General features: G+C 38.1%; 1 protein-coding gene across 1 annotated transcript; it reads right to left on the bottom strand.

Annotated features, from left to right (window-relative positions):
- Positions 1 to 213: 213 nt before the first annotated feature.
- Positions 214 to 4,537, bottom strand: LOC116118725 (zinc finger protein CONSTANS-LIKE 15-like). The gene is made up of 4 exons (XM_031404697.1): positions 3,521 to 4,537; positions 2,653 to 2,856; positions 394 to 656; positions 214 to 326 (listed from the first exon to the last, which is right to left on the bottom strand). Exons 1-4 carry the CDS (start codon positions 4,403 to 4,405, stop codon positions 224 to 226), a joined length of 1,455 nt encoding a protein of 484 aa, XP_031260557.1. The 5' UTR covers positions 4,406 to 4,537; the 3' UTR covers positions 214 to 223.
- Between the last annotated feature and the right edge of the window lie 5,660 nt (positions 4,538 to 10,197).

The following is a 10,197-nucleotide window of genomic DNA, read 5'->3' as shown; positions in this document are numbered from 1 at the left end:
TATTAACAGATTTCTAAATTCTAACACCGTTAGCTTGTAGCAGAACACGACTGACACAAGTATTCATCCTACACTACCAAAGCATCGACAACTACCAACCTATTACTAGTCCCCCCTTCGTCCCCGGCATTTGTCAACTCTACTACATTATTTCAAGCAAAACACTTTTGTTACACTCGCACGAGTACGTGTCTGACACGAGCAGTCTATCCCAGCACAAGATTCAACCATCAGGAGCTTCAATAGTCTTCACAAATCGACCTTTCACTCGCTTCCTGGTATCAGCTCTTGCCTTCCTTGATTCGTACCGTATGTGCTTCTCATATCTAGATATCAAATAATCTGGATAAAGTCTAAAGCAAAATCTTAAATAATGATAAGGAAAGAACCTACCTCCGTGTTTTCTTCTTCTCCTTGTAACGTTGCATCGCATTGCCTCTATTTTGTGCCAGCAGTTCCAGATCAGCTTTGGTTGCTGCTGCTGTCGTCACTCCATCATGTCTCACAAGAAAAGACTGTTCCATGAACTGGTTATCTTTAGAGCTACTAGAGTCCTTGGGCTTACCAAAACCTGAACCTGATGATGGCTTTGCTATCGGCAGGTTGTTGCTCTCAGATGTTGCAGGCCCCTGACTGGCTGTTGGATTATTTGAGTTCTGGATCAGATTACAAAATATTAGTACAAGATGCCCTACTATTAGAAAGAGCCAAAGGCTGTCAACATTACACGCAAGATAGATGTAAATTACGTGAAAAAGCAAATTATCAGGTTTAATTAGCTCCATATTTAAGAGCTTTTCTACCAATAAAACTACCATATCATATTCTGTCTATTTCATTTATGTCAAAATACTTGAATATGTAGGAAATGATCATCCATCACTTGAACATGCAAGAAACAGTTATTCTGGGCATAAATAAGTTTTCTTATCCTATACAAATTTTTATCTGGCCATCCAAAAAAGGAACTTTGACCAGCCATTTTCTACTTATTTTCATAGTTTCAAAGCATGGAGTGTTAACAAACAGAAAGAATTGCTAGGTAGATTTTATATGTTATTTTGAAGCAGTCATGCCATTACTATTACGAATTCCATAATTTATAAAGGAGATTACTAGGGTACTAGTGTTGCAGTTAAGACGATGCAGTGTATCTTCCACAAGTATTTTATGTACAGTATCACATAAATTTTTGTTTCTATTTTCGATACCAACAAAACCCCAAACTCTCTAGTTCGAGACAAGAGCATCCAGGCTATTTGAAATTTTGAATCCCTAACCTCTTGGTTAAACAAATGATCTAAGTGTTAGTAGATCGCGCAGCAGAAAACATACTTTCAAGATAAATAACATAGAAATAAAATCACACCACACAAAGAGACACAGTATTTACGTGGTTCGGCATAACCTACCTACATCCACGGATGAGAGAAATCCACTATAATTTCATGAACACAATATACAAGAGTATACAATACCATAAACCCGGAACATAAAACAGAGCGAAAACATCTTAGTTTCTAACCACACTCAACCCAGTACCTAGAGTGGAAACAATTACAGTTTCCAAGACACTCTCCTCATGGTGTTTAATAACTCTTACATCAAATACCTTGTGTTCTCACATTCTCCCATGACCTTGAATTGGTTCTCACCCCTATATTTATAGGTAGGATATACGATATTCTAATTCCAATAAGATTCATATTTCAATTCCTAATGAAACTCCTAAATTATATTCCTATGTACAATTGTATTCTTTATTAAATTGTTTTTCTAAAGACGTACAATTTTACATAGAAACAAATAAGAAAGCGAGTCACAATATCCCAACACTAAGGGTCTGTTTGTTTCATTATTTTGGATAGGATTTATAGGATTTTTGAAAAAGTAAGAGTTTGGTGGTTATTACGAGGTGAGATTTGAGAATTAACAAAAATACCCCCCTAGGTTTGTTAATTTACTAAACACCCCTGCAATAAAACATTAAAAATTAACAAAAACACCCCACCCACCCATTAAATACCGACAGTCGACCACCACCGCTGGAAGATGGCCGGAGTCGCCGTATTGGCACACGACCGGCTGGATCTGGCCGATCATGCGTTGATATGGCCTTTTCCAGCCAGATCCATCGTGGATCTGCCCAGAAAAGGCCAGATCTGGCCGCGTTTGGTTGTCAACGACAACCATATCTTGGTTGTCGTTAACGACTAGCTACGGCCAGATCTTTGACCAGAAAAGGCTAGATCGACTCACTACCAGCTGGTAGTACACCATTATACCAGATTCTGAACACCAGGCAGCGGGGGTGTTCGGAATCTGGCAAATGTGGGTGGGTGGGGGTGTTTTTGTCAATTTCTAAACTTTTTTTTTTTTTTTGTGTTTACTTAAATTAACAAACTCGGGGGGTTTAAAAATAATTAAATCAAATCAAATAAGATTTTTAGAATAGGGAAATAAATGTGTATTTTGGAAAAAAATAGGAATAGGATAGTGTAAAAACAGGGAAACAAACTGACCTAAGCTGCTCAACCTAACTCTAAGGTCACAATACATACAATCAGAAATTTAATGAATGAACAATTACAATCAAACTGAAATACAGGCAATGAACAATTAAAAATAAACTGAAATACAGTCAAGACTTACATTAAAAGAAGCCATGTCTTCATGTCCCATGGGACAATTCATCTGGAACATATTTGCAAACATTTCTGTACTAGCCAAAGATGTTTCTTTCATAAGTTCACCAAAGTTTTTTATCATAAATACTGCATCACTTCCACCATATGCAACTTCCAGCTGGCTAGATTCTTCAGTGGCCCTCAAACGTCCTGAATGAAAATCCCATATCTGCATGGGAGTAGCAAGTGTGAATTATAATGGATTCCCATTAATCAACTACTGCTATTTCTCTCACACATATAAGTGAACTAATTAAAAATCAGGGCAAGTTGAACAAGGACAAAAGACCTCAGCAAATGCATTTTCTAAGAAAGATTTGAGAACCCATGCTAATCGAATATTAAAATTAGAAAGGTGTTAACTTGCTTTAATTTTAAAATGCCTTCTTAAGAACAAAGGAGAAATAATCATGGAGGCATGAGAAATAGCAGGCTCATCTGTTTATATTCTAATTTAAATCACAAAATCTCTCACCCCACCATTACAATCCATAATAGATTAACATTCAAGTTAATAATTGACTGATGAAAATTGATAGCGGTGGCCTTGGGAAGGTAATTACCCAAAGAATGAAAGCCAAAAATTTACCCCAGAATCAACATCATTAACATAACAACAAGGTTTAAGGCAAAATCAACACATTGAGGAACGAAAAGAAAACGCATAGAAGAACAAACTACATCAACTTCAGTTTCAAACAATTGAAAACACGTTCCGCATACACAGCATGCTTGCTTAAGATCTCTATTGAAGCTTGAAGCCAATCAAAAACATATAATTGAGAGAACAAAAGCAACAATTCAAATAATTTTTAAGGGTTCAAAAATAACACCTGAGCTCCCTGACCACCAGAATTTCCATCCCACAACATATCCCTGTTAACAACACGGTCACTCTCTTTGGCATCCATCTGTTCCTGCATCACAAGTAGAGACGTAAAAGGCGTCTGTTGCTGCAACGATTCTTGAACACAACTATTAACTTGAGCCTCCGTCATTCCTTTCATTGGCACCAAATTCTCTGCATCTCCATCCCCACTAAAATTACTGTTTTTAACATCATCATGGTTTATATCACCAACTTCGTTTCCCATTAAATCACTCTTTAACAACTGAACCAGTTGTTTATGTATCACTTGTTTAAGTTTTCCACAACTTGGACTTTGCCTTTTCGACATACTCATAATCTCTCCATTATAAAACATACCTTTCTCATTTGGCACCATCGAATCTTGAACACTTACTCCTGATTTTTTGTCGTACATCCACGAAGACTCAACCGGACTTCTCATATCTTGACACCCGCTCCAGTAGTCAATCAACGGCGAAGATTCATTCAGTTTTTTATCATCAAGACCGAAGCCCCACATTGACGCGAGTTCTAGGGCTGAGGGACAGCCAGAGAAGCCTTCAACTGGGACACGATCGTCTGAATCGGACACAGAGCAGCTCCCGTGCGCATCCCAGTCACACTCTTGACACAGGACCAACTTGTCAGTGGCGCACCGGACAGAAACCGGTTCGTTGCTGCAGTTATCGCAGATCTGTGAGCGGAGGTGTTTCTTTGACAGTAGGTTTGCGGAGTGCACTTGTTGGTCGCAGAACAAACAGAGCTTAGCGGAGTCAGCTCTACAGTAAAGAACCGCAATCTGGTCACTACAGAAATCGCAGGGTACAGTTTCTTTTTTGTTGGTAGTCTCGCCTTTAGGACTCACCATCTTAAATTTTCTAAAACCCAAACCGAATTTAGAGTTTGAAAAGTAAGAGATAAGAAGAAGAGTTTGTGTTTTGTATAGTTGTATTTGCTTCCTGAAAATAACTGAATTTTTGGTACAAGGGAGTGGGGAAGGGGAAGGGGAAGGGGAAGGAAGCATATGAAAAAGGAGGGTGGGTTAGTTAGTGTCCCTATTCATCAAAATATCTTTTCTCAACTTTTTGCTGAGCTGGCTACCAATTAGGGTTAATAAAATGTAAGAAACTAAAAGGGTACTCATAATATGGGAAGACAAGATATCCTTTTTTTGCCGTGTTTAGTAAAAGTAAATCTGTTGGTAAGATCAAAAAATTATATCCCATACCTCAATTAGTAACCCAATTCCGACAATCTTATATTTATATAACATTCTCGTGACTTGCTCATCACTAGTCGGCACCTTACTATACCTATTTCTTTTCACTTTTATAATATAAAATTGGGCAAACGACACGGTGACACTGAAGTTAAGCGAAACGGTCAAATTTTCATTATTGTAAATTTCAGATTCTCACCCTTAAAATAATATTTTTAATGAATCTTAAGTTCTGACACAGATGTAGAAGGTGTTATTACCAAATTATCGTCCTATCTTTTTCTTCTTCATATCCCCTCCTTATCTCCAACCACCCCCTAGCTTGAAAACGTCGTCGCCCACCCTTATTGTGTCGCACTCGTGCGACTGCGTTTTCCAATTGCGTCGTGCACCTCGCAACAAAGGCGTGCCCACCTCACTGCCACATCACACACCTGACCCTCACCACCTGTCACCCTTCGCCTTTTCCAACCCCAATGACCATCGGCGCCATTTGGTTGAAAAAGTTGGTTTGTTGTTTGTGGAGTTTGATTGACGGTTGATTTTTGGTGATTTGCGAGAGTTTTTGAGTTTGCTTGTGTGTTGTTAGTGAAATGTTGGTTTGATTGGGTTTTTCCTAGTGTTCCGCCATTCCCATCTCATTTCCATAGCCCCCACCCCTCGATGCTCACCAAGTGTTCAATGAAATGCCCCCACCAACCTGCTCGCCTTTTCCTCTACACACGCACCCTACATGCCAGCTCCCTTGCATGCGCAACCCAACAAGCGAGAGTGTGGATGATAGGGGTTTTGGTGAGTGGAAGTTTTTGAGTTGAATGGTCATGTTGGGGTTGATTTTTGGTGTTGAAATCAATCGAAAATCGGCTTGAAGCGCGTGTATCCTTAATGAGTGGTGGCTGGCGATTGAAGGGTGTTATTGGGTGGGGTTGAAAGGGGTTTTGGGATGTGGGTTAGTGGAAAGCGTTTGGTGGTGTCGAGGGTGTCCGACAACATTGAAATTAGGTCGGATTGGCCTAAGACGACAGTTACGCGGGTGGGTTTGGGTTGCAGGATATAATTCCAGTCGAATGAGATATGGGTTTTAAGCAATGTTCTGAAAACCAGACCGGACAATGACCCGTTCAAGGGTTCGGTTTTCGGTTTGACCGGTTGGATTGGTCGGTTGGACCGTAATTTGTAAAATTACTTTTAGTCACTAAAGGTTTGAAATTCATCAAAAACACCCCTATAATAATCCCTTAAGGTTTGAAATCTATCTAAAACACCCCTGTCGCGCGAAGATTCTAGTGAGTGGTGGCGGCAGCGACGATCGACGGCCAATCGAAGCTGGAATCTTGGAGCTTTTGATGTGTAGGTGCCAGCGACTCTGATGGTGCTGCCAAGGAGTTCCATCGGCGCCGGAATCAACAAAAGAAGTCTGACGGTCGCGTGAAGTTCAGGTGGACGGCGAGCGACGATGGCCACTAAAAATGGCAGGGTTTTGTAATGGAGATGCCGTCAAGTCTAATGGCGGTGATTTCTCTCTCGATCGGTGTCGGAATCCGGTGGGATTCAACTGCGATTGGACCGCGATTCGACACTATTCCAGCAGTCCAACCGCGGTCCAATCCGGTTTAAATGTAATTAACGGTTTTTGAAGTATTCCGGACTGGAAATGCCGTCGGTCACTGATCAAACCGGTCTGATCGGACGGTCTGATCCGGTTTTTAGAACCTTGGTTTTAAGATTATCATTTTACCTTTTAACCATTATATAAAATAATTTTTTGTTGATTTAGGGTATGAATCTGAAATTTATAAAGCCAAGGTTGGGAACTTGACATTGCGCTTAACCTTGAGTGGGAACATGTCGTTTACTCTTTATAATTATAAAATTTGTATAGGATTGAATCGGTGAAAGATAAGAAACCCACTTCCCCATTTCATTTTCATCACATTTTGAAATACAAAAAGTTAAAACACAATTAAAATATCCTTTCGATTTCAGCTTAAAGTTTCAATAAATTTGAAACCATGACAGTATAAGACAAATCCAAGTTTAGAAAATAATAACAAATGATTAAGATAAAAGAAAACTTAATAGGTTTCTATTTGAAGAATTGACACTAAAGTATTGAGATTAGATAAAAGACTTTAATTAAAATGAGGACAGAAATTAGAAAGGTCAAAGAGGGAAAACGAGGACAGCGAGTCAAGAGGTGACGAAAAGTTAAAATCACGTGGGAGGCATTGAGAGATGAGCAAAGCTAAAAGGCAATTTGTTTTGGTTTTGGTTTATTTCATTGCGGTTCCCTAGGTCGATATTTTACCACCTCGTCATGCATGACGTCATCTCTTTCCCTCCAAGAAAATTATTTATGTTTTTAAAACAAAATATCTCTGAAGAGCAGCCGACACATTCCCTTAGGCCAGCGAAACTTCAATTGGATATCCATAGTTATATTTATTCTCATTCCAACCCTTATAAGACGTTGGATCATATAATATTTTATTATAAGGGTATATTATATTAACAAAAAAAAAATACTTTCAAGATTACTACAAATGTTTAGAAAATGTGTTTGATTGGTTCAAATAAATTGGTGAATAATATGTTTGATTGGGAGATAAATGAGTGGTATGTTATATAGATTACTAAATTGCCCTCCTTTTTAAATATTAATATAATAGTATTTTTTATTATTATTTTTTGAATCATTTTTTTAACTTGCTACATTTGAAATTTTGCTAAAATACTCCAACCATATAAATCTTTAATTTATGACAAAATCACCCCCACCCACCCCAAAGCCACTGTCGGCAGCCAACCACCGCCACCTACAGTTGACGAAATGACGCACAATTGGCCATATATGGCCGGTCATGCACCGGCAAAGCCGGTAATGGCCATGGATCACAAATCCATGGCAAAAAAACGGCCAGATCTATGGCCATTTCACGGCCAAAGATCTAGCATTTTCACAGCCACAGACGTGGCCGTGAAACTGCCATAAAAAGGTCAGATCTGGCCGTTTCCAGCCATAGATCTGGAAAAGACCTTGTTGACGCACGATCGGCCAAATCCCCTCGATCGTGCACATAATGACGACTAACGCTGATGGCCGGGCGGCGGTGGTGAGTCACGGCCGGTGGTGGTCTTAGGTTGTTGGGAGTATTTTGTTAACTTTTAAACTTTTTTATGATTGTGGTGTTTTAGCTAATTTCTCAAATGTAAAGGGGCTAGATAATTGTTATTTGCTAGACATTTGAGGCCTGAGGGCAATTGTGTCTGAAATAGTTTTTAATTAAGGGCAAAATGGGTAGAAAAATCAGATTACCCCAGTAATGTTTTAATAACACCCCCTAACAAGGTAATAAGATTACCTCCTACATTACCAACAGTAAACACTATTTGCAATAAAAGATTACTGTAATATTTTATTACTTGCAAACCAAACATCGGAATCTTGCAAAATAAACGAAGATTACTCTCGTTATCTTATATACCCCCAATCCAAACGGCTCCTTAAAGTAACGTTTTTTCTTTATTTTAACAAATTCTCAATTTTTCAATGTAGTGTGGTGCACGTTAGCACGCTAAAGTGTGTCAGTGCTTTCTTTGCAGAAGATGGGCTCATGCTAGCAAAAAACGACGCACATTAGTAGCGTCCAAGCCAATAGTTTTTGGCTTTTTTCAACCTATTATAAAGTCTAAAATCACTTTCGAGACCATTGTTGGACTCTCTACAACCTCTTCTACAAAACTCATACTTCCACTTATTGACCTTATTCACCGTTTTTAATTATCTCTAACAGTTACTAACGGTATTAATTTAAGGGTGAATATCAACAATAAATACAACTAAAAGTATTAATTTGGAATTTTGCTAAACCTCGAATGGGAATATAATAATAAGTCAAATTGATTTATACCAATATGAACACAAGGTTTAGCAACAAAATCATGGTTGGAAAGATGAATTTTTTGATTTGATTGTACATTCGAAGACAATATCCCTCGTATGTTTTGGATGGCGTAAAGCTCAACCTTATCATTAATTTCAACCCAAAGTGGAAGATGATGATGAATAAAAATGAAAGGCCACCTAATTTTACAAACAGATCAACTTTGGTTTCTCTTTATTTGGATTCGATAAGGAAATATGACTAGCACCTCATGTTCAATGACAAAATTATACAAGGTTTTCGTTGTCGTTAAGCTGATGTAATAGATGTGTCATAAACATATATCAGTAACATTAGCAGGTTACAGAAATAATAATCCTTAATAGAAGATTGCCAAATGCCAAGTTCTTTGAAGACTGTGACCCATCCATTAGACCCATGTCCAAGCTTGGGGTGACTTGGGTCTAAAGAAATTGGGCCTTCTTCAGGTCTGTGTCATAAATGGATCTAATTCATAAATGGGTCTATGCTATATGAGAGATATCCGATGTCAGATATGTCAAGTAATACTCAAAGCCGAAAGGGCCCTTGAGTGAGAGACTCTTACTTCTTGGTGATCAACCGAAACCTAAATAAGGACATGTGACCTTTCTCAACCCTTTCCCCAGGAGGGTCTTCTGATAAAGGGCTGTAGCCACGTGTGTTTTGTAGCAAGTAATGATACCTAAACCTTTTTCACACACACACACACATATATATATATATAATACAACCTTCTTGATTATTACAGACGTTCATGGACTAACTTCTGCTTCTATTATTATTATCCTATAAACGTATCGTCCAACAAATTTGAGTTTTATTATCAAATTATCAAGAGTATTATATAATTTCTACTAGTGTAGTGTCTCGTCTTTAGTTTGACTGCCTAGATATAAAGCACAAGAAGATTTATATGAATAATGGAATGAAATTTGAAGGAGATCTAAAATGAAGAATATTAGGCGCAAGCCGCAATTAAAATGATATTTGAAGAAATCCACCTTATCATGTTGGTCAAATTAAGTCAAAAGGTGATTTAATTAACTTTCTTTGGCGATATATCGATCGGTTGACAAATCAATTGATTAGGAATATTTTACGAGTGCATGAATATGAATATTATTGTTATAACCACCACTGAGGTGATTTGATGGCAAAAAAACAAAACGAGGTTTTTCAAGTTCTTGAGTTAGAACCCCCTTAGGCCTTAATAGGGGTGCCACTGAAGGATTACTCGGTCAAACTTTCAAGGTCACAAGAGACTAGTTGAAGTGTGCGGAAGCCAATCTAACCATCCTGGTGATAAAAATAAAGATATATATGATTGTTATCTTAAAATCAAACTGTGTGAATGATTGAGCATCAAGTGGACCTGAAAAAATTAATTATAATGAAAGATTAGTCGACACCTAAACTTGATGATGCGGTTGTCTATTCTTGTTATTCCATGGAGCCTGCTGAGAAAAAGAACACGAACAGGGACTTGTCAGTTTTGTTCTTTATTTCTTTATTCTT

The sequence above is a fragment of the Pistacia vera genome, unplaced genomic scaffold (assembly GCF_008641045.1).
Source record: "Pistacia vera cultivar Batoury unplaced genomic scaffold, PisVer_v2 Contig857, whole genome shotgun sequence".
In the NCBI taxonomy this organism is placed as follows: domain Eukaryota; kingdom Viridiplantae; phylum Streptophyta; class Magnoliopsida; order Sapindales; family Anacardiaceae; genus Pistacia; species Pistacia vera.
The sequence above is the reverse complement of the archived record's forward strand: the minus strand, read 5'-3'. Positions and strand labels throughout refer to the sequence as shown.

Bases quoted from the DNA above. Each gene is read 5' to 3' on its own strand.
- LOC116118725 (XM_031404697.1), bottom strand. From the start codon at position 4,405: ATGGTGAGTCCTAAAGGCGAGACTACCAACAAAAAAGAAACTGTACCC. The intron at 657-2,652 runs GTAAGTCTTGAC...AATCTGATCCAG, and splicing joins AAGACATGGCTTCTTTTAAT to AACTCAAATAATCCAACAGC. The intron at 327-393 runs GTAGGTTCTTTC...TTTGATATCTAG, and splicing joins GAGAAGAAGAAAACACGGAG to ATATGAGAAGCACATACGGT.